We start from the raw sequence: 25,229 nt of genomic DNA on the forward strand, positions 1-25,229 counted from the left end.
CTTGTTTATTTATTTATTGTACCCTACACCACAAGGTGGTCAGGGTATTATGTCTTTGTGCATTTGTTTGTAACAGGCAAAAGGAAACGAGATAGACCCACATGATGATCTGCATAGAATCACATTCTGAGTCGATTTATGCATGTCCGTCTGTCCGTCCGTCTGTCAATGTATTTTTGTAAACAAAGTACAGTTCGCACTTATTGCCCTATCCAGATGAAATTTTGCACAGATCATTTGTTTGACCCAAGGACGAAATTGGAGATAATCGGTCAAAATTTAGATATAGCTCTCATATATATCTTCGTCCGATTTGCCTTTTATTGTGCACCAAACGTGTAATATCAGCCCTAATTGTATGGAATTTTGCACATACAACCAAATTAGGCCTGAAAATAAGTGTGCAAAATTTGATCGAAATCGGTTCAGATATAGCTATAGCTCCCATATATATATTGTTCATCCGATTTGTTATTTTTGTCCTCTGCAGCCGTAATATGCGCTCTGTAACAACAATATTTGGGGAAATATATCAAATATGGCTCAGAAATACCTTTGCCTAATTTTATCGAGATCGGTTCAGATTTGGATATAGCTCCCATATATAACTTCATCCGATTTACCTTTTATTGTGCAACAAACGTCTAATATTTGTCCAAATGGGATGGAATTTGGCACTTACGACCGAATTGAGTCTAGAAGCTAGTATGTCAAATTTGGTGAAGATCGGCTCGGATATAGCTATAGCTCTCATGACTGTTCATCCGATTTGTTATATTTGTTACCCACATCCATAATATGCCCTCCGTAACAACGATATTCAGGGAAATATATCAAATACAGCTCAGAAATATCTTTGCCAAATTTTATCGAGATCGGTTCAGCTTTTCAACTTTTAAATGTTATGCGGAGCTCTACTAAATTGGTAAAGTGGTGTGGGGTATCATAAAGTCGGCCCGCATTCCTTACTGGTTTTATTTATTATACCCTACAACACTATGTGTTGAGGGTATTATAAGTTTGATTGGGCCAGAATTTATGTAACACCTCGAAATATTGGTTTCCCATATAGGAAAGTATATATGGATCTTCCTAGCTCGCCGAGCTGAGTCGATCTAGCTATGTATGTCGGTCCGTCCGTCTGTCCGTCTGTCCATGTTAATTTGTAATCACTCTACAGGTCGCAATTATGGCCCGATCGAAATTTAAAATGGAGGTTGGGCTAGGGTCAGAATAGAACCCTATTTCTTTTGGAGATGATCGCGTAATATTTAGGGGTCGAAATGGACCAAATACTGAAAAAATATCGGATTTTGCAGTTGCTATACAGGTCGCAATTATAGACCAATCGACACGGAAGTAGAGTTAGTATGTAGCTAGAGTTTAGGGCGGGGAAGAAGCCTACCAATTAGGGTGGTCATCGGATAATATTTGGCGGGTAAAATAGACCATATATTTTGTGTTGAAAAAATTCAACATTTTTCATTAAACCGTGAATATTTTAAATCCTGGCGAAATCACGAAGCCATGACAAGGTTACTTCTGACCTTTACATTGATGTTAACATCCAACAAATCGGATATATAGCTAAATATGTGCGATATATATGTCTATCAAAGAAGATATGCTTGAAAGATCTCTTATATGTCGAGAACGGCTGAACTGATTTCGACAGTTCTCATTAATTCAGAATGGCCTCTTGTTAGGAAGCAAAAAACGTATAAAAAAATCGTATAAAAATATCTCTCTAAAGATGAAAATATTGATTTTGTAAAATTTTCTCATATTTTTTCAATTTTGTCATATTTTTTGGCATATTTTCATTTTGAATTAAACATTTGGTAATATTTCTACAGCTAACAAAACTAAGTAGTTAGGATATCAGGATATCATATACAGATCGCACTTATGGCCCGATCCTTATGAAATTTTGCATAGGGATAACATGAGGGTCAGAATAGAAGCCTACTCTTTTTGGAGATAATCGCCATATATTTAGGGGTTGAAATGGACAAAAAAACTGCAAAATTGTCAGCAAGTCGTACTTATCGCCCGATCCTCACGCGCATTTGAATGGAGGTTACCGGACATTGCAAAAACCAAATAGCTTTGGATGGCCATCCAAAAATATTCAATGTGTGAAATAGTTTGCCAACTTTTGTAGACAAAATACGAAAATATCCATTCCAGTGACTTTTTGGAGAATTCACAAATACAGGTAAGACGCACTTCTGACTATTTCGTTAAGGCTGATTTCGTTGAAGAACATAGTCAAATGTCTGTATCTCATATAGATGCGTTTTAGTCAAAAACCAATAATAAATGTTAATCTTTTGCCACTTCTGAGAGATTATGGGTCTCTCGGAAATATTGGTTCCAGATCTAGGAAGACCATTTACGTGCAACATCTACCTATAAATTGGAAATGAGCAAATTAGTTTAAGTTGCTATTATTCGAAAATTAGAGAACGAAACCTGATGGTTTTCTTTTATTATTTATCACAATATCTTGTGGAATTCTTTCGAATATCTCGCCTATATAAACTGTATCATTTATTATAGTGTTGTAGGGTATTCAACGGTCGGCCCCGCTCGACTGTAGCCTTTGCTTACTTGCTTTATTTTTTTATTATTATTATTTTTTTTTTTTTTAATTCCCAAATTCTTTCCAAATAGTTGAGGGTATTTTTTCACTTGTTTAACATACTAAGCATCTCTATCCTCAACACAGTCTGATGTATTGTGAATCAAACAATGGACATATAAGTTTGCACGTGACGGTTGGGTATACGAATATATCCATGATTTTTATACCCTCCACCAAAAAAGGTATGGAGGGTATATTAAGTTCGTCATTCCGTTTGTAACTCATCGAAATAATCATTTTAGACCCAACAAAGTATATATATTATTGATCAGCGTAAAATTCTAAGACGATTTGGCCCTGTCCGTCCGTCCGTCTGTCCGTCTGTTGTAATCACGCTACAGTCTAAACGAATTAAGATAGGAATCTAAAATTTTGCACAGATCTCTCTCTTGTCTGCAGGCAGGTCAAGTTCGAAGATTGGCTATATCGGTCCACGATATCGTATAGCCCCCGTATAACGGCACCCCCGATATTCGGTATTTTGATAATTTTAGCCACATTTTTCAATGGAATTGTCTGAAAATTCACACAAGTAGTTCCTTGTGGGTACTTTATACATCGGCAGATAGGTCCATTATTACAATTATCTATATAGGTCCACAATATCGTATAGCCCCCATATAACGGTACCCCCACGGTATTCGGTATTTTGATGATTTTAGCCACATTTTTCAATGGAATTGTCTTAAAATCCACACAAGTAGTTCCTTGTAAGTACTTTACCCCCTGAGAGAGAATTGTCTATACAGGTCCACGATATCGTATATCCCCCATATAACTGTACCCCCCGATATTCGGTATATTGATGATTTTACCCACATTTTTCAATGGAATTGTCTGAAAATCCACACAAGGTGTTCCTTGTGGGTACTTTATACCTCGGCAGAGAATTATCTATATAGGTCCACCATATCGTATATCCCCCATATAACTGTACCCCCCGATATTCGGTATATTGATGATTTTACCCACATTTTTCAATGGAATTGTCTGAAAATCCACACAAGGAGTTCCTTGTGGGCACTTTATACCTCAGCAGAGAATTATCTATATAGGTCCACGATATCGTATAGCCCCAATATAACGGTACCTCCCGATATTTGGTATTTTGATTATTTTATCCACGTTTTTCAATGGAATTGTCTGAAATTCCACAAAAGGAGTCCCTTGTGGACATTTTACCTCCTCAAAAAGAATTGTCTATATAGGTCCACGATATCGTATATCCCTCATATAACTGTACCCCCCGATATTCGGTATTTTGATGATGTTAGCTACACTTTTCAATGGAATTGTCTTAAAATCCACACAAGTAGTTCCTTGTGAGTACTTCACCCCCTGAGAGAGAATTGTCTATACAGGTCCACGATATCGTATATCCCCCATATAACGGTACCCCCCGATATTCGGTATTTTTATGATTTTACCCACATTTTTCATCGGAATTGTCTGAAAATCCACACAAGGTGTTCCTTGTGGGTACTTTATACCTCGGCAGAGAATTATCTATATAGGTCCACCATATCGTATATCCCCCATATAACTGTACCCCCCGATATTCGGTATATTGATGATTTTACCCACATTTTTCATCGGAATTGTCTGAAAATCCACACAAGGAGTTCCTTGTGGGTACTTTATACCACGGCAGAGAATTATCTATAGAGGTCCACGATATCGTATAGCCCTCATATAACGGTACTCCCGATATTGGGTATTTTGATGTTTTTAGCCATAGTTTTCAACGGAATGGTCACAAGGGGTTCTTTGTCAGCACTTTATCCCCCGACAGAGAATTCTCTATATAGGTTAACGATAACGTATAGCTCCCATATAACGATACCCCGCGATATTCCGTATTTTGATGATTTTAGCCACATTTACCAATCGTATTGTCTGAAAATCCACACACGGAGTTCTTTTTGAACACTTTACCCCTGAAACGGAATTGTCTATATAGGTCCACAATATCGTATAGCCCCCATATAACGGTACTCCCCTATATTCCGTATTTTGATGATTTTAGCCACATTTACCAATCGTATTGTCTGAAAATCCACACACGGAGTTCTTTTTGAACACTTTACCCCTGAGACGGAATTGTCTTTATAGGTCCACAATATCGTATGTCCCCCCATATCGGCACCTTCCTATATTAGATATTTTAAAGATTTTAAAAGAATTTTTAATGGATTTTATTTTTTTTTTTTATTTTTTTTTTTTTTTGAAAATTTTCGAATTCGTTCCAAATGGTGAAGGATATTCAAAGTTCGGCCCGGCCGAACTTACTGCTTTTTTACTTGTTTATTGATTACATTATTCTTTTCGAAAATATATATATATATATTTTTTTTTTTTTTTTTGATAAAATTATTTAATTATACATTTCTTAGTATTGCTTTAATTTAACAATTCATTTTATTCGCAATATTTGTTCATTTTAATTGGAAATTTAAAACTTTTATTATAAACTGTTAGCTATGCATTGAGATTTCCCGGAACACAACATAAAACTAATTTCAAAACATTAAATAAACAATACCTAACAATTTAGTTTTTAACTCTTCGATAGCAACATTCGTATATAACAATAGCCCATATTAATTAGTCTACGCAATTAATAACTATCTGTTAGCAACTATTGATTCACAAGAATTTAATTTAACATTTTATTGAATATTGTTGCAAACAAAACCAAAAGTATGTATTAAATTCATTGTTATTTAATTAAATTAGGAAAACTGAAAGCAACTTAATAGCGGTCAGGACACAATATGTGTTCAGCTCTGCATGTACAAATTAAAAATTAGGTTAAAAAGTTGGTCTTAATAGAAAATATTTTGTCCGAACATCTGCTGGTGCACACAAACATGAGTTCGTAACGGATGTATGCATAGAAGCTGCCCTACCACCTTTCTATGGAGGATATATTAACTTTGTCATTCTGTTTGTAAACTCGCGAAAAACTTATGATATACCCCAGAAAGAATATGGATCAGCGTTGAATTCTAAGTCGATTTAGACATTTCCGTCAATTTTTCAGTGTGTTATAATCGCGCTATCTATCGAACGAATTAAGATAGAAGGCGAACATTTTGCACCCATCTGTATTGTGCCTGTAGGCAGGTTAAATTCGTAAATGGACCATGTCGTCCCACGTTTTCGCATAGCCCCCATTCAATGGCATCTCCCAATATTCAGTATTTTTATGATTTCCGTATTTCGGTGTATCTTGTAAACGGTATTTTTCGGATATTTTGAGTTTGAGTTAGTTCCTTCCATATGGTGGAGGATATTAAAAGTTCGGCCAGTCTAACTTAGCTTCTTCTCTACTGTTTTTATACTCTACACCACATAGTGGTAAGGGTATTATGTCTCTGTGCATTTGTTCGTAACATGGAGATGGAAGCGAAATATACCCATAGCTACTTTTGAGGATCTTTATAGAATCACTTTCTGAGTCGACTTATGCATGTTAGTCCGTCTGTCCATGTATTTTTGTGAACAAAATGCAGGTCGCATTAATTAGCAGATTGAGATGAAAATTTGCAAACAATATTTTTTTTGGCCCAAGGATGTACCCAAACCGGTTCGAATTTAGATATAGTTCCCACATATATATTTAACCGATTACGGTTTTATTGTGCACCAAATGGCCAATATCAGTCCAAATGACCTGAATTTTGGCACATCCGACTGAATTCAATCTACAGGGTGAGATGAAAAAACTGCAACCAACTTCAGACTGCTGTAATTTCTAAGCCATTCGTCCGACAGCAGTTAAAATTATTCCAGTGGCAGCTCATTATATTGTTTACAAGCGTACACAAGCATTTTGGTGAGAATTTTCCAGAAAAAAAGTTATTCGTGACGGAATTCAAGCGTGACAGTGAAATAGAAAGAAATCAGTAAAGAAAGTCCTAAAGTCGGGCGGGGCCGATTTTATGATACCCTACACCACTTTGCTAATTTAGTTGAGCTCCACTTAATAATTAAAAGTTTTTAGTGGAGAATTCAATCATACTCGCTATGATTATAATTATAATTTAAAGTTCAAAGGACTAAATATGCCGAAGCATTTGTATCTTTTAAATTCGAACTTATATTGCCCATTTGGTGCGAAATTAATTTGAAATCGGATAAAAATATATATGGGAACTATATCCAAATCTGAACCGATCTCGATAAAATTTGGCAAAGATATTTCTGAACTGTATTTGATATATTTCCCTGAATATCGTTGTTACGGAGTGCATATTACGGCTGTGGGTACCAAATACAATAAATCGGATGAACAATATATATGGGAGCTATAACTATATCTGAACCGATCTTCACCAAATTTGGCATACTACCTTCTACACTAAATTCGGTCGTATGTGCCAAATTCCATCCCATTTGGACAAATATTAGACGTTTGGTGCACAATAAATGGTAAATCGGACGAAGTTATATATGGGAGCTATATCCAAATCTGAACCCATCTCGATAACATTTAGCAAATGAATTTCTGAGCTGCATTTAATATATTCCCCAAATATTGTTGTTACAGAGTGCATATTACGGCTGCGGAGGACAAAAATAACAAATCGGATGAACAATATATATGGGAGCTATAGCTATATCTGAACCGATTTCGATAAAATTTGGCATACTTATTTTCAGGCCTGGTTGTATGTGCAAAATTCCATACTATTCGGGCTGATATTACACGTTTGGTGCACAATAAAAGGCAAATCGGACGGAGATATATATGGGAGCTATATCTAAATTTTTACCGATTATCTCCAATTTCAATAGGGTTCGTCCTTGGGCCAAACAAATGTTGTTTGCAAAATTTCATCTCAATCGGATAATAAATGCGACCTGCATTTTGTTCACAAGAATACATGGACAGACGGACGGACGGACGGACAGACGGACTGACATGCATAAATCAACTCAGAAAGTGATTCTATGCAGATCATCAAAAGGAACTATGGGTCTATCTCGTTTCCTTTTGCCTGTTACAAACAAATGCACAAAGACATAATACCCTGACCACCTTGTGGTGTAGGGTATAAATAGACTCAAAAGAGCTAAAGAGTGGCTTGGCCGTAAGTAGTGAACTGCCGAATTTGGTTTTCTCCGATGGAGAACATTCGTTGTCCAACAGTTTGTAAACAAACAAAATGCTCGTGTTTACTTGAAAAAGAGGTCAGTTGAAAATGTGCACCTTCTGTTGGTCACCAGAACTCAAGCGCCGCTATGGTAAAGCCGATGGTCGCTCTCCGCTCGTATTAATTGACCGTGGAATCCCTTAAAGCCTTGGGCACTCAAACATTTTGGCCACAGACCTTGGACATTCTCACAGGACTCAGCACCATCGCACTCAACACGCGCCACACAAGAATGGATACAAAATGAGGTTCCTCGCTTTCCAGCGCACAATGGCCACCAAAATCTCCGGACACCAATCCGTTGGACTATTGTGTCTGGAGTATTTTGGAAAGCAAGGTTGGCACTAAAAAGTACCTTAAGCAAGCGCTTCGCTGGGAATGGGCCAAAATACCACAGAGCAACATTCGGGCAGCGTTTGAAGTCCATAATTCGTGCCAAAGGAGATAAATTCGAACAAATCCAAACCTATTCTAAAATTTGATGATAATTTCGACATTTTTTGCTTCCCCTCAATAAAATTTTAAAAAAATGTAAAAATTATGGCGTTTGACTTTGTTTTTTAATCTTAACCTGTATGACATTCTTGTGAATTCCATATTCCATAAATGTTGATGTTTCGATGGAAATTTCAATGGAATTTCTCCTTTTTGGGGATTTTCAAAATCCATTAATGGATTTTTTGAAGAAAATGTTTCATTTGTATTCACATACACAGTTTTAAGACTGTAACCACTTCCCAGCAATTCTGCGGTCACATCGGATTACCACATATGTACGTTGCAAGAGTATAGCGACTCAATATCCTCTGCCGCTGCCCCAAAAAAAAAACATTCTAAGAGATTCGTTTTAAAGAATTTACAGTGCAATGACTTTTGTTTTTAAAGTCAAAATTGGGAGGAATATGCATTAATCGACTCAAAGCGTGATATGATATGAGTTTTTCGCAAATATAATTAATTTAAAATTTGTAAAATAGTAAAAAACAATTGTTACATGTTTTAAAATTAGATAATTTGTATAAATTGTACTCTGTAATTGAGAGAACTAGTATGACAGTTAAATGACTGAGACTAGTTAGAATTTACGAACTAAGATGAGATCCAAGAAATATATAAGAACATCGAACATTTATATCCAATTTATGGGAAATCATAAATTCCATATTCATCTCAGGATTCTGGTTGAGAAACATATATATTTAGATATAGCAAGTGGTAAAGAATCGTTAAGTTGTTTCGCAATTTATGACAGATAAAAGTATTGAAAATTGTGTGTGTTGTGGATGAGGTATGATAAGGGGTTCGCAGATATATAGCATCTTCACAACAGATCTTGTGTTAGCAAAAATGTTTGAAATTTCAAAATCTTGAACTCTATGTGGCGCAAGTAGCAAAAGAATTGGTCCGATCTCTACTATCTTTATAACAGATCTTGTGTTGATGGAAATATTCAGATGTACCTTGTCTGAAATGGAATCGGATGTTGATTTCGCTTCTTATGAACATCATGGAAATTCAAAATTTTGATCGTATGTGGGGGAGGTGCCAGAAGGAGTGGACCGATATATTCCGTCTTAATACCAGATCTTGGGTTCATAAAAATAGTAGGATGTGTGAAATTTGAAGACAATCGGACTCTTACATCATATTTTTTAAGAGACATAATTATTCCAAATTTTGACCTATTATGGGAGAGGCACTTGATGGAGTGGACTAGTAGGACAGAAAACATTTTTTTTTTTTTGGAAAATTTGATCTTTTTTTTAACATCAGACCTTAGGTTAATATTAATATTGGAATAAGTGAAATTTGAAGACAATCGGACTCTTACATCACATTTTATGAGAGTTTTAATTATTAAAAATTTTGAACATTTGTGGGAGAGGTACTTGATGGAGTGCACCGATATTGTCCATTATTACACCTGACCTAGCACTGACGCAAATTTTAAGATTTGCAAAGTTGGAGCAAAATCGGATTATCCTTTCTCTTTCTGTGCAAGAAATATATTTTTTGAAACTTTCGACCTTTTGTGAGGAGGTACCAGATACCGATATATTCCAACTTAACACCAGACCTTGGGTCAATATAAATATTGGGATGTGAGAAATTTGAAGACAGTCGGACTCTTACATCACATTTTATGAGAGTTGTAATTATTCAAAATGTTGACCGTTCGTGGGGGAGGTATTTTCCATTTTCACACCTAACGTAGCACTGACGCAAATATTAGGATTTGCAATATTGGAGCAAAATCGGGTCATCCTTTCTCCATCTGTGCAATAAAATATTTTCTTTAAAAATGTCGACCTTTTGTGGGGAAGGTACCAGACGAAGTGGGCCGATATTGCCCATCTCCGAACTCGATCTAAGTTTGACAAAAATATTACGATGTACCCAGTTTGGACCAAATCGGATACTCCCTTCAAAAGTTATCGTGCGCGCCAGCCAGCCAGACGGACGGACAGACGGACATCGCTAGAGCGACTCAAAATGTTCTGAAACGGATTTGGTCCAAAGAGACCTAGGATCTAAAACCGTTATTTCGACACGGCACGTTTTGACCATATTAAATGATATATACCCTCTGTAGCCATATGACTGAGGGTATAAATATTGCAATTTGTAAAGTTTAAAAAAAATCGAACATTTATTTCTAATTTTATGCGAGTAATTGTTATTGAAATTTTTAAGTTATCGTACGCACCAGAAAGCTGAACTGACGTAAGGACGGATCATTGTATGTTGAATGCATATTACGCATGTGAGGGACTTAAAACCCTAAATCGGATAAAACATATATATGGGAGCTATAGCTATATCTGTACCGATGTTCTCCGAATTCGATGTATTTGGTTCCAGACTAAATTCGAACGGATGTACCAAAATTCATTTGGTACACCAATAACCCGAAATCGGTTGAAGATACATATGGGACCTATATCCAAATCTGAACCGATTCTGATTAAATTTGAAGAGGTATTTCTGGGCAGTATCTGATAACTGGTACAAAATATCTCTGTTGTTGAATGCATATTACGAATGTGAGGGACTTAAACACAATGAAATGTACTTGCTTCTAGACTAAATTCGGTCGGATGTACCGAAATTCAGGTTATTTGGACTGATATTGGCTATTTGATACACAATTAACCCGAAATCGATTGGGTATATATAAGGACCTATATCCAAATCTGATCCGATTTTGATAAAATTTGGCATAGGTATTTCTGGGCTGTATCTGATAACTGGTACCAAATATTATTGTTGTCGAATACATATTAGGGACTTTTAACCCCAAATCGGATAAAACATATATATGGGAGCTATAGTTATATCTGAATATATTGGATAATTTCAGTCGTAATTGCCAAAATTCAGTCCATAAACCTGATATCGGATAAAGATATATATGGGATCTATATCCAAATCTGAACCGATCTCGATAACATTTGACAGAGGTATTTTCGAGCAGTATCTGATGTCTGGTACCAAATATCATTCTCCGGAGTGCATATTTCGCATGTGAGGGAGTTAAAATCCTAAATCGGATGAAACACATATATCTTGAAGCTATAGCTATATCTATATTTACTAAAATACAGGTCATATATTGCCCCTTTGGTGCACAATTAACCCGACATCGGTTGAAGACATATGTGAGCTATATCTAAATCTGATCCGATTATCACCAATTTCAATAGGGTTCGTCCTTGGGCCAAACAAATATTGTTTACAAAATTTCATCTCAATCGGATAATAAATGCGACCTGCATTTTGTTCACAAGAATACATGGACGGACGTACAGACAGACGGACTGACATGCATAAATCGACTCCGAAAGTGATTCCATAAAGATCCTCAAAAGTAACTAACTATATCGCTTCCTTCTCCATGTTACAAACAAATGCACAAAGACATAATACCCTTACCATTATGTAGTGTAGGGTATAAAAAGTAATGATAATTTATGAGTCATAAACTCCTTTTCATATCCAAAATGTGGATAAAATCCTCAAAATACCGTATATCGGAAAGTATCGCTATGTGCGGATTGAAAGAAAACGTGGACTTACACGGACAATGTTCTGCCACAAGAGGTAGGACCCAGGACAAACTCTAAACACCAAATTTTAAACAATTCCGTGGAAAGTGTGGCAAAATCATAAAAATACCGAATATCGGGAGTATGATGGAGATTATAAAAATGCCGACTACTGGTATATGCCGAAATCAACCGCACATGCCCTATGTTTGTTACGGATAGAATTGCTTAGTGGGCATATTGATGTAGGGTATCATATAGTCGGCTCTACCTAACTTGTACCATTTCCTTATTGGTCTATTTGTTTTAATTGTTTTTATTATTAAAATATAAACACAAATTGTCCACCACCCACCCCCAAATACCTTGACTTGTTAAAAGGTTACGACAATTTTTCTCTACAGCATGTGACAGCATAAATTATCATAACAATTCCTATTGATATGTAAAAGTATACGTTGTTTTAATTATTTCATAAATTATGTATGAACTCGGTTCTGATTGAACGTGTACGAATCTATGGATGAATGAGTTTGTGTGTGGGTGTATGTGTGTCTACAATGATGCCTGTTGTTGTCATTTACTCGCTAACAATCACATTGTCCTGCAACGAATGAAGGTAAACAAATATTTCAACTGATATTTATAGAGTACCTGTGTAAATGTTTATGCATGAATGTGTGTGTCAATATGCATACAGGCGAAAAACCCACGAGAACAGAACACTAACCGCCCATCCACCCACTCACGAACTCAGAAAAAAGTTACAAAAACAAGTAGTACCTTATTCGAGAACTCCTCTTACATGGAGGTGAAGGTTGTACATACATTGGGATCTATATGCAAACGTTGAGCAATGGCTTAATGGTTAAACGTATAACACATAAAATAGTTTTTTACAGGAGAGATTTAAAACCATTTCTTCCACGACAGGTTCTTGGTAGGAGGCCAACACTGATTTTTATTGAAAACTATCACGGCGGAGAAATTTCATGTTTACAAAAGATCGTTCATGTCTTAAATATTGACAGGATTGCACTACATGGTATCGAGGGAACACAAGGGCTTTTGTGTTTGTTTAGGAAGACGATGGAAATGTGTTCCTGCAATATATCTTGAAAATTTGAGTTTAGCTTTAGAATTATCAAAATGATATTTTTTCAGCAATAAAAGGTGGCAATTACGAATACAAATTAAAGGTATTTGATTGAAAAAATATAAAATTCAAGAATCAAAATTATGTCAGATATATATTACTAGCAAGTGCCCGCTACTTCGTTAGCGAAAAATTCAACTTAAAATTTTGGCTTCGTTCCACCAGTTCACTGGTTCACTTGTTCATTATTTCTTAGACTTAGATTCCTACAACCAAACTTCATACATCGTACTAACTTCTCAGCTGCACCAGTTCGATAAAAAATGTTTATACCCTCCACCGTAGTATGGACGGTATATTAATTTTGTCATTCCGTTTGTAACACCTCGAAATATACATTTTTGATCCCACAAAGTATATATATTCTTGATCAGCATAAAATTCTATGTCGATTTAGCGATGTCCGTCTGCCTGTGAAAATCACTCTAGCTTCCGAACGAACTAAAGTAGATTGATAAAATTCTACTCAAATGTATATTATGTCTGCAGGACTTTTGGTATTGAAAATGGGTCATGTCGGTCCACGTTTTGGTATAGCCCCCATAAAATAGTACCTCCCCATTTTCGGTATTTTGGTGATTTAAGCGACATTATTAACCGAAAATTTTTGAAATTTGAAGTTAGTAAGGGATACTACAGCCTATGACAGAAAATTGTCTGTGCAGGTCCACGCCTTCGTGTAGCCCCCATATAAGGGATCCCCCGATATTCGATATTTTGATGGTTTTAGCTACATATTCTCTGGAATTGTTTCAACTTTGGGATTTGAAGTTCGCAATATATACTACAGTCTATGACAGAAAATTGTCTGTGCAGGTTCACGTCTTCGTATAGCCCTCATATAACGGTACCTCCCGATATTCGGTATTTTGATGATTTTAGCGACATTATTCTCCGGAATTGTTTCAACTTTGGTATTTGAAGTTCGCAATGTATACTACAGTCTATGACAGAAAATTGTCTGTGTAGGTCCACGTCTTCGTAAAGCCCTCATATAACGGTACCTCCCAATATTCGGTACTTTCACGATTTTAGTGACATTATTCACAGGAATTGTTTCAAATTTGGTATTTGAAGTTCATAATGGGAACTACAGCCTATGACAGAAAATTGTCTGTGCAGGCCCACGCCTCCGTGTAGCCCCCATATGAAGGATCCCCCGATATTCGGTATTTTGATGATTTTAGCGACATTATTCTCCGGAATAGTTTCAACTTTGGTATTTAAAGTTCGAAATGGATACTACAGCCTAAGACAGAAAATTATCTGTGCAGGTCCACGTCTTCGTATAGCCCTCATATGACGGTACCTCCCGATATTCGGTACTTTTATGATTTTAGCGACATTATTCACCGGAATTGTTTCAAATTTGGTATTTGAAGTTCGTAAAGGATAGTACAGCCTATGACAGAAAATTGTCTGTGCAGATCCACGTTTTGTTATAGTCTCCATATAATAGTACCTTCTGATATTCGGTATATTGATGCTTTGAATATTGTAATGGCTTGTGACATAAGTTGCCTATGCAGGTCCACGTCGTCGTATAGACCCTAATATAATGAATACATTCCTTATTTTTTTTTAGAATTTTTAACGGATTTTATTCATTGTTTTTTTTTTTAATTGCCAAATTTGATCCAAATTGTGGACAGTATTGAAGTTTTTTTACTTGTTTACTTTAACAGTGACCCTTATTCCGTATTTAAGGGTTCTAGCTCTACTGGTTTGTTAAATACAAAGGGTACCATATTTAGTACATTTTAGCACCGTTCAAGTACGAATTTTTAACAAGTAAAAAAGCTGTAAGTTCGGCCGGGCCGAACTTTTAATACCCTTCACCATTTGGTACAAATTTGGCAATTTTCAAAAGAAAAGAAATCCGTTTAAAATTCTTTTAAAATCTTAAAAATACTGGCAAAATATACATGTGTGCAAAATTTTAGCCTTCTATCTCAATTTGTTCGAAAGATAGCGTGATTACAACAGACAGACAGACATTGCTAAATCGACTTAGAATTTTACGCTGATCAAGAATATATATACTTTGTTGGGTCTGACATGAGTATTTCGAGGAGTTACAAACGGAATGACAAAATTAATATACCCTCCATAGTATGGTGGACACTTATCTGACACTTTCAGACCATAAAACTAGCCCACAAGATTCTAGCTTCAGCCGTTTCGTCTGGGCATTGGTAATTCGTTAAGTCAGTCAGTCAGTCATTTACTTTACTCGTTTATTATATAAATTGTATACATTTGATAGGACCATGCTTTATGATTTACCATTAAAAATGATACAGTTATATTGGGACTATACAAAAATTTGGGCCTATACGAACAGTTCTATGTAGGGATGTTTCCTACATGCTGGGAACACAAACTTACATTTACGGCAAATTCGGGTTAAAATTGTGCCTAAAGCAACTAAAGGACTTTATATTTGGCAAAAAGGTTATATGCATGCTTTACCAAAACGTGGACCTATATAGCCTATTTCCAATACCGAAAGTCCTGCAGACCTAAAAAAAACAATTCCGGTGAATAAAAGACATCGACAAAAGACATATCGAATGACAACCTTAATATACTCTCCGTATTATGGTGGACTCGGACATAAAAAATGGCGAATGTTCGATACATCCCATTAAACTGTAAACATTAATTTATATTAATGTGTGTGTGTATGGTGGTATGCATGATTTGTGATCTGACACTCTCTTACACGCTCACGCACAAATCAACAATTTTGATTTGTTTGCATTGTTAATGTTTTTCATGTTAAACAAACGATGCAATAATTGCAGTAAATAATTAATTTAATTTACTTTTTTCTTTTTTGTTTATGATATCAAGCGTAAGCATGACAAAAAAAATTGTATATATTACATGACTTTTAGTTACTAATGTGTTGCTATTGAAAACATCGCAATGGGAAACCAGTAAAGAAAGTCTTAAAGTCGGGCGAGGCCGACATTATGATACCCTACACCACTTTTCTAATTTAGTAGAGCTCCGCATAAAAACTAAAAGTTCATACACGCTATGATTATAATTATAATTTAAAGTTCAAAGGACTGAATATGCCGAAGCATTTGTATCTTTAAATTCGGACTTGTATTGCCCATTTGGTGCACAATTAACTTGAAATCGGATAGAGATATATATGGGAGCTATATCCAAATCTGAACCGAACTCCATAAAATTTGGCAAAGATATTTCTGAGCTGTATTTGATATATTTCCCTGAAAATCGTCGTTACGGTGTGCTTATTACAGCATTTGGTAACAAATATAACAAATCGGATGAACAGTATATATGGGAGCTATAGCTATATCTGAACCGATCTTCACCAAATTTGGCATACTAGCTTCTAGACTCAATTCGGTCGTAAGTGCCAAATTCCATCCCATTTGGACAAATATTAGACGTTTGGTACACAATAAATGGTAAATCGGACGAAGTTATATATGGGAGCTATATCCAAATCTGAACCGATCTCGATAAAATTTAGCAAATGTATTTCTGAGTTGTATTTGATATACTTCCCAAAATATTGTGGTTACAGAGTGCATATTACGGCTGCGGAGGACAAAAATAACAAATCGGATGAACAGTATATATGGGAGCTATATCTAAATTTTGACCGATTATCTCCAATTTCAATAGGGTTCGTCCTTGGGCCAAACAAATGATTTGTGCAAAATTTCATGTGGATAGGATAATAAATGCGAACTGTACTTTGTTTACAAAAATACATGGACAGACGGACAGACGGACGGACGGACATGCATAAATCGACTCAGAATGTGATTCTATGCAGATCATCAAAAGGAACTATGGGTCTATCTCGTTTCCTTTTGCCTGTTACAAACAAATGCACAAAGACATAATACCCTGACCACTATGTGGTGTAGGGTATAAAAAGTCGCAAGACCAAAGACAGCAAATTTCTGATTCAATGAGGTACGAATAAGAGAAAAATAGTTGATTCAAAAATTAATTAAAACATGAAGTCGGGCAGTACCGTTGTATGATAAAATAATTTTTTAAAGTAGGTGAAATACATGATTAAAATTTGAGATAGCAAATTGCTGTAATTTTCGTTAGAAAATATGATGAAACCCAGCTAAAAACCTAAAATTATACTTTAAAATAATCATAGATAAATGTGCCTTAATTTTACAGAAACCAGTCAAATCGATTGGAAAATGCATTTGAAGTCTTCAAAGTACTGTAATGTCGGCAGTGCCTTAATAGAGAACTTTCAGATTCAGAAGTTGCTGTGAGTTTCAAATACCAAATTTGAAAAATTCCGTGGGAACATGTTTCCAAAATCCTCAAAATACTGAATATCGGGAGGTACGGTACAGAGACTATAGAAAAACCAGTAAAGAAAGTCCTAAAGTCAGGCGGGGCCGATTTTATGATACCCTACACCACTTTGCTACTTTAGTTGAGCTCCACTCAATAATTAAAAGTTTTTATGGGAGAATTCAATCATACACGCTATGATTATAATTATAATATAAAATTCAAAGGACTAAATATGCCGAAGCATTTGTATCTTTTAAATTCGGACTTGTATTGCCCATTTGGTGCGAAATTAATTTGAAATCGGATAAAAATATATATGGGAACTTTATCCAAATCTGAACCGATCTCGATAAAATTTGGCAAAGATATTTCTGAGCTGTATTTGATATATTTCACTGAATATCGTTCTTACGGAGTGCATATTACGGCTGTGGGTAACAAATATCACACATCGGATGAACAATATATATGGGAGCTATAGCTATATCTGAACTGATCTTCACCAAATTTGACATACTAGCTTCTAGACTCAGGCTGGAAATACATAAAGCGCATATTTGGCTGGCTTAAGTCATCGGCTGGCTTCTTCGTAAATGAACAAAGGAGTTTTAGGTTAACCTAGTTCGATTTTGGCCCTAGACTCCTTTGTTCATTTCCGAAGAAGCCAGCCAATGACTTAAGCCAGCCAAATAAGCGCTTTATGTATTCCCAGCTTCAATTCGGTCGAAAGTGCCAAATTTCATCTAATTTGGGCAAATATTAGACGTTTGATGCACAATCAAAGGTAAATCGGACAAAGTTATATATGGGAGCTATATCTGAACCGAATCTGAACCGATTTCGATAAAATTTAGCAAATGTATTTCTGAGCTGTATTTGATATATTTTCTCAAATATTGTTGTTACAGAGTGCATAGGAGGACAAAAATAACAAATCGGATGAACAATATATGGGAGCTATAGCTACATCTGAACCGATTTCGATCAAATTAGGCATACTTATTTTCAGGTCTAATTTGGTTGTATATGCAAAATTCAATACAATTCGGGCTGATATTACACGTTTGGTGCACAATAAAAGGCAAATCGGACGAAGATATATATGGGAGCTATATCTAAATTTTGACCGATTATCTCCAATTTCAATAGGGTTCGTCCTTGGGCCAAACAAATGATTTGTGCAAAATTTCATGTGGATAGGATAATAAATGCGAACTGTACTTTGTTTACAAAAATACATGGACAGACGGACAGACGGACGGACGGACATGCATAAATCGACTCAGAATGTGATTCTATGCAGATCATCAAAAGGAACTATGGGTCTATCTCGTTTCCTTTTGCCTGTTACAAACAAATGCACAAAGACATAATACCCTGACCACCTTGTGGTGTAGGGTATAAACACATTGGGTATTTCGAGGAGTTGTATTTAAATGTATATTAAAAGGGTATAAAAATACAAACAATATAATTTAATTTCATCATCAAGATAAAATTATGACCTGCATCTGTTTACGCATTGTCTGTCTAATCAACTTTCTGAGAACTGCCTAGAACCATTTAAACAAGCTATTTTCTGTGACAGCGACAAAAGCGTCCTGCTGTGCTAAACACGAAGTTAGTATTGCAGAAGTTTCTTCCGCCCATCAGTTTCAACTATTTATTACTTTACTTATAAAATTATTATTATTTTTGCCAATAAAAATGTTAGAATAACAGTTTGCGAAGTTTGTTCTCTAACTTTCCATCCAACATTGAATTTAGTTACCATAATTATTTTTCATTCATTCAAAGTTATTTTCCGCTCTCGGCTTGTTGTTGCAGTCAGACGCATTAGCTTGGCTTAGAAACGGTTTCTTGGCAAAAGTGCCTCAGTGCGGGAGAGGGGGGTGGGGGGTTTGTGTATTTTCAGACAATGGCCCCCAAAAGGGTTGAATGTAGCAATGCTAAGCAAACTCTTCCTTCCGTTCTCTTCCTTCCATATTCCCATGCAAACTTTCATTCGTCCTACTCTCTTCTTAACATCTACCTACCTACATTCATTCGTATTCGGTTTACTTACCCGTCGTTATTGCATCAGCTGTGTTTGCAGATGAATTGAGTAATTCTGTTGTACTATTTGCTGCACTTGTTTCCCACAACGCCGTGAATTGTTGTGGCAATGGCAAAGTTGATAACGATAACAGTGATGCTGATGCTGATGCACTTGCTCCTCTTGTCCTTGGAAAACTTGATGCCACTGATGAGGATGACGGCGATGACGACAGTGCTGATAATGATGATGGCGATAGCAAGGATGTAAATGCAGTTTCACTGTTTGGTATTGTTGTTGTTGTTGTTGCTGCTGCTATTCTAGCCGGATGTGTTGGTATTGTTTTCGTTGTCGTTGTTGATGATGATGTTGTTGCTGTTGCTGTTATTGTTGTTGGAAAGTTGGTTATTGTTGCAGCCATAACGACAATATCGTCAATTTGCTTAACATGGAATGTATGGCCCAGTATTAGAGTTAATAGCAACAAATGAAACGTTTCAATTACAGGTGTGGCAACATTTTTAAACTTAAGCCACATTTTGATGCTTTACATACTTGAGCGGATCTGAATCAGTTTTATGCATTTTAAACACTGAAAACTTTAAAAAAACAAAATGAAAAGAGAAAACCGAAATATTTCTAACACTTCTTTTCGCTATCGTGTTGTTTCACTTTTCATTTAGATTACACATTTCGTTGAGTTCTGTTCGATCGCTCCATTATAATTGTTGGTGTTGAAAAGTGATTCCTAAAAGTGCAAATAAATGGAAAAAAAATGTAAGAGGTTTTGTAAGTATATAATGATAACTTAAAACAAACAAAGCAAGACTGGAGAGAATTCATTACTTGTTATGCCCTCCACAAAACAGGGTGAAATAAAGTCGATCGCCATAATTTTTACATGTTTTCATACCCTCCACCAAAAAAAGTATGGAGGGTATATTAAGTTCGTCATTTCGTTTGTAACTCATCGAAATAATCATTTTAGACCCAACAAAGTATATATATTCTTGATCAGCGTAAAATTCTGAGACGATTTAGCCCTGTCCGTACGTCTGTCCGTCTGTTGTAATCATACTACAGTATAAACGAATTAAGATAGGAAGCTAAAATTTTGCACAGATCTCTCTTTTGTCTGCAGGCATGTCAAGTTCGAAGATGGGCTATATCGGTCTACGATATCGTATAGCCCCCATATAACGGTACCCCCCGATATTCGGTATTTTGATGATTTTACCCACATTTTTCAATGGAATTGTCTGAAAATCCTCACAAGGAGTTCCTTGTGGGTACTTTATACTTCGGTAGAGAATTATCTATATAGGTCTACGATATCGTATAGCCCCCATATAACGGTACCCCCGATATTTGGTATTTTGATGATTTTATCCACATTTTTCAATGGAATTGTCTGAAATTCCACAAAAGGAGTTCCTTGTGAGTACTTTACACGCAGACATAGATTTGTCTTTACAGGTCCACAATATCGTATATCCCCCCATATATCGGCACCTTCCTATATTAGATATTTTAAAGATTTTAACAGATTTTTTATGGGATTTTGTTTTATTTTTTTTTTGAAAATTTTCTAATTCGTTCCAAATGGTGGAGGGTATTCAAAGTTCGGCCCGGCCGAACTTACTGCTTTTTTACTTTTTTTAATTTTATTGAATGAAATCCCATCAAATTTTAGAATAAGTTTAGATTTGTTCGAATTGGTCATATTTGGCACAAATAATGACCTTCAAATGGCTAAAAAAACCGTCACACGTTGCCCGAATGTTGCTCTGCGGTATTTTGGAACATTCCCGGCGAAGCGACACTTTGGTAATTTTTAGTGTCAACATTGCTTTCAAAAATACTCCAGACACAATAGTCCAACGGATTGGTTTTCGGAGATTTTGGTGGCCATTTTTCGAACCATTTCTGCTGATGTTGCTGTTTTTTTCCGTCCACTACCTTGACGTCGGCCTACGCTACCAGTATCACGGTAACGAGCGATGGTACAAGACACAAAAGCATTTAAATGCTGGAGTGCTCTAACGATAGCCACATGTGGTTTTCCAGCCAAATATAAAGAAATCACGCTTGAATTCCATCACGAATAACTTTTTTTCTGGAAAATTCTCACCAAAATGCTTATGTACGCTTGTAAACAATATAATGAGCTGTCACTGGAATAATGTTAACAGCTGTCGGACGAGTGGCTTAGAAATGACAGCAGTCTGAAGTTGGTTGAAGTCTTTTCATCTCACTCTGTATATAAGTCGCAATCATCATCCGATCCAAGAGTTGACGTAAATGTAGAGCAAATGCCACCGGTCACCGGTATGGCATTATTTCAAAAATGAAATCTACCTATAGCTCTTAAAAATCGATTATTACTACTGGAAAAATATTAGAAACTTTAAAAATCGTAAGTTAACAAAATATGTTTCTCTTCTCGGAAACGCTGTCCAACGACTTTAAAATCTCCAATGTTATAAGAAAATCATTTCTTTTTTCCTGCAGTTTTTGTCCACCCCTTTACAATGGAATTCACAACTTTTTGTGCAGAGTATCTTTGTTAATTTTCCTTATTATTCAATAGACTGAAATCTGTCCTTTCCACTGGATTTAGGTATGCTAAACTCAAGGGGGCACATTTTAACTGCAAGCTAACAAAAAAAAGTAAATTGAATATTATTTTATCGCTTGTACATAAAACATATTGTTTTCCACCGCAAAGAAAAAATCGAATAACAAACAATAACAATTCCAATTATTACAATAACTTTATTTCCATATTTGGAAGCTCAACCAAAAACTAACTAACGTACACCACTGGATGTTCATTGCAAAAAAAAAGTTCAATTTGAATTAAACAACCAATTGCAATGCCAACTTTTTACCAACGCCATTGATTATTTTTCCGCAATATTCTAACATAATTGCAGTTTTTTCCCCCACACTGAAAATTCAAAACTTAGCCTTGGAGGTTTTTAGAATATTTGCTTTTAATTTCCAAATTAAAAGTTGATGGAATAATGGCTGGTCATAAATGTATTACTACCACAACCGGATGTGTGCCTGTATGTAAATTTTACTTTTGCTATTATTGAAAATTTCCGCCAAAAAATAGGGCGCCTGACAATTATTACCATTTCGCATGGATTATAACATTTTCGAAATCATATTTATTCGCTAGGACTTGTCATATCAATGATGTTTGATTGATACATACAAATATCCAAGTTAACAATGGTTTTTCAACATGATTTGTTGAAACGAATAAACAAGAATGGCCAACTACGGTCTATTTTATTTGTTCAGCATTATTGTTGATTTGTTGCTAAAATAGAATTTTCTCTGTTTGCATTTTAATGTGCATTGGAGTGTAGTTAGCATTCTGTGGATATCGGTAGTGTATTTAACAACAAATCAGAAGATTGCAAATTCAATACCAAATAAAATAATCGGCCTTTTGTAATCACGTCAGAACCAAAACAAATAAAGATAGGAAGCTAAAATTCTGCATAGATAAGACTTTTGTTAGCAGATAGGTCAAGTTTGTAGGTGGGCTATATCGGTGTACGATGTCGTATAGCCCCTATATAGCGGTACCCCCAATATTCGGTATTTTGATGGTTGCAGCCACATTTCAATGGAAATTCTACACAAGGAGTTCTTTGTGAATACTCTACCCCCTGGAAAAGTATTATGTATATAGGTCCACGATATCGTGTATCCCCATATAACGATACCTCCCGATATTCTATATTTTGATGATTGTAGCCAACATTTTGTCTTGTACTGGAAGAGTATTGTCTATATAGGTACACGATATCGTGTATCCCTCATATAACGGTACATCCCGACATTCGGTATTTTGATGATTTTAGCTAATTTTTTCTTTCTAAGCACTTTTCCCCCTGGAAGAAAATTTTCTATTTAGGTCCACGATATCGTTTAAGCCACATACACCGGAAGGGCCCCGATATTCGATATTTTGAGTTGTTTCAAATTTCGTATATAGAATTCGTAATGGGAACTACAGTCTATGCCAGAAAATTGTATCAGTCAGTACCTCCCAATATTCGGTATTTTGACAAGTTCAGGAACAATATTAACCGAAATTGTTTGAAAGTTCCTAATAGGTACTACAGCCTGTGACAGAAAATTGTTTATGAAGGTCCAGGTTTTCGTATAGCCCCGATATAACGTCTAAATTTAGTATTTTTAAGATTTTAACTAATTTTTAACGGATTTTCTTTTTTTTTCTTTTTTGGAAAATCTCCGATGTGGGTACCATATTGTATAGTCCCCATATAACAGTACCTCCCGATATTTGGTCGTTTTGAAGTTTACCGAAAATCATATTAGTTAAAACTTTTCAACATAACTCCACATCCAATTTTTCTAGTGAAAACTGAAAACACCACCATATCTAAACCCCAGAAATCAACAATGACCTCCATATCCAATTTCAGGATTTCAGCTCTATCCCTTTATCATACTATAACTCAAATCATATACAAAAAGTGGTCTCCATAACGAATTCAAGCTCTATCCTTAGACCCAATCCCGAATTTATTATCATTGTTTTCATACAGTTATACTACGCATGTGCAAAATCACTTCTTCTCTCCACCCTAGCCACCAATAGTGACCATGGATCCTTCTCACAACCACAGACATCAACACTGCTATCCATACCAATTTTCATGATTCCATCTCTATCGCTTCACTCAATACGAAATTTAGTAAAATTTAATTTCTTTCCTACCGTTGATGTAAGCATTCTCAAAGCGATCTCCATATCTCAACCTCGGATACCAACAGTGACCTTAATATCAAATTTCAATGTTTCAGCTCTGTAATTTTCCTCATTATCAAATTTAGTACCATTTAGAACAATTATGACACTCTTATCCAAAACCAGTTGCTTCTCACAACAACTGACTGATATTCATATCAAATTTCAGGATTCCAGCTCTATCCTTTCACCCAATACCAGATTTAGTACCGTTTAGTACTCTTTGCACAAATATAGGACGCATTTCCAAACCACCACCAAATCTCAAACACAAATACCATCAGTAATCTAAATATCAAATTTCAGAATATTATCTCTATCCTTTCATCCAATACCAAGTATAGTACTAGTCAGTACTTTTCGTACAATTATTGTACACATTTTTAAAATCACATTTATATGTCCAGGTTACACATGGATAGCGTCACTAATACTAATTTTTAACTTGTACCAAATATAGTACTTTTTAGTGCTTTTCGTGCACTTTTGTTACACATTCTCTTCCCATCTCTTCTTTACAAACCTACAACTAACAGGTTGCCCAATATAAAATTGTAAAATTCCAGAGCGTTCCAAATTAAGTACCATTTAGTACAGTACAGTAAGCACGCTTGGTACACATTACCAAAACCACTTTGCTATATCAAACTTATATTCCAAAGATGATTCTCTACCAAATTTCAAGTTTTCATCTCTGTCCGTTTACAAAATACCAAATGGTTCTATTTTAGAACTTTTCGTAAAATTCGAATTTTAGTTTCCGATATCTAACTATAAGTCCCTATTATACAGTGTAATTAACGCATGCTTTACTAGTTTTTATTTTACACGTGCTGATAATCTAGGGTTCACTGCATATTTTAGGAATTATGTCAATTCGACTGTGTATATTTCAGGAATTATGCATCCTAATGGAAAAAAACTACACAAACATTGTCAATATCGAAATGAACAAATATGTGTGTGTGTGTGTGTTTGATGTGTTTGTAATTTAGAGACAGCGCTTTTGACAAAATACGAAATCATAATATTATGAATTGAATTGCAAATGAACACAGTCAAATAAAGTATTGA

General features: G+C 35.5%; 1 protein-coding gene across 2 annotated transcripts in view; it reads right to left on the reverse strand.

Moving 5' to 3' along the window:
• Window positions 1-25,229, reverse strand: part of LOC101899484 (serine-rich adhesin for platelets) — a 176,509-nt gene that overhangs the window by 94,076 nt on the left and 57,204 nt on the right. For both annotated transcript variants that reach the window (XM_059124424.1, XM_059124423.1), the window contains one exon: window positions 19,391-20,108. In XM_059124424.1, the coding sequence (XP_058980407.1) occupies window positions 19,391-19,898 (508 nt within the window). In that variant the 5' untranslated portion in view covers window positions 19,899-20,108. The remainder of the gene's footprint in view (window positions 1-19,390; window positions 20,109-25,229) is intronic.

The sequence above is a fragment of the Musca domestica genome, unplaced genomic scaffold (genome assembly GCF_030504385.1).
Source record: "Musca domestica strain aabys unplaced genomic scaffold, Musca_domestica.polishedcontigs.V.1.1 29, whole genome shotgun sequence".
In the NCBI taxonomy this organism is placed as follows: Eukaryota; Metazoa; Arthropoda; class Insecta; order Diptera; family Muscidae; genus Musca; species Musca domestica.